The sequence below is a fragment of the Phaethon lepturus genome, unplaced genomic scaffold (genome assembly GCF_000687285.1).
Source record: "Phaethon lepturus isolate BGI_N335 unplaced genomic scaffold, ASM68728v1 scaffold36954, whole genome shotgun sequence".
Classification (NCBI taxonomy): Eukaryota; Metazoa; Chordata; class Aves; order Phaethontiformes; family Phaethontidae; genus Phaethon; species Phaethon lepturus.
Window position 1 is genome coordinate 2,635 of NW_010537653.1, and position 621 is coordinate 3,255.

The 621-nt window shown below is 62.8% G+C and overlaps 1 protein-coding gene across 1 annotated transcript in view; it reads right to left on the reverse strand.

Moving 5' to 3' along the window:
- LOC104620362 (interferon-stimulated 20 kDa exonuclease-like 2) overlaps positions 1–613 on the reverse strand; it is a gene marked incomplete at its 5' end in the record, with an annotated part of 1,254 nt that extends 641 nt beyond the window's left edge. Inside the window, 2 exons of the mRNA XM_010286554.1 lie at positions 14–97; positions 467–613. Coding sequence (XP_010284856.1) covers positions 14–97; positions 467–613 — 231 coding nt within the window. The remainder of the gene's footprint in view (positions 1–13; positions 98–466) is intronic.
- Positions 614–621: the final 8 nt, after the last annotated feature.

The window sequence follows — 621 nt, forward strand, 5'->3', positions numbered from 1 at the left end:
CCCGGGGTAGCGCCTTGGGGTGGAAGTACTTGAGTGCCTTGAAGTCGTTGTAGATGGCGTGGCCAACCACGATCTTCCCGGAGAGAATGTGCAGAATCTGAAGAGGGGGGTAAGAAAAGGGGGTTTAAGACACTCGGTAGCCCATTCCATGCCCTGTGGAAGGCTTCTGCCCCACAGCAGAGCACTGTTCACACCTAGAGATGTGGGGCCGCCCCACTGCCAGCGGGAAGAAGCAGGTCAGTGCAAAGACATGGGCCTGAATGGGAGCAGTGGCAGTGTGGGGAGATGCTGCAGAGGCCAGATGGGGATGCAGGCAGGCTCTGCCTGCACAGGCGAGTGCCCGCAGCCTGACAAACCCCACAAACGGCCCTCAAAGCCCAGGAGGCGAAGAGCCCAGCCCCGCATGTCCCGCCTGCCCCAGGCTGCATCACCCCCCAAAATGCAGGTGGGGACGGCAGAGCCGCACCTCTCTCTGGGCCTTGCTGAAGGGGACGGCGTTCACCATGTGCTGCCACCGAATGCCGCTCCAGCGGGTGCGGTAGTCCACGATGGGGGCGGCAGGGCGGATGTACTGGTCATACACGACATCGCCCTGGTAGCCCACGATGCTGCAGCGGGCCA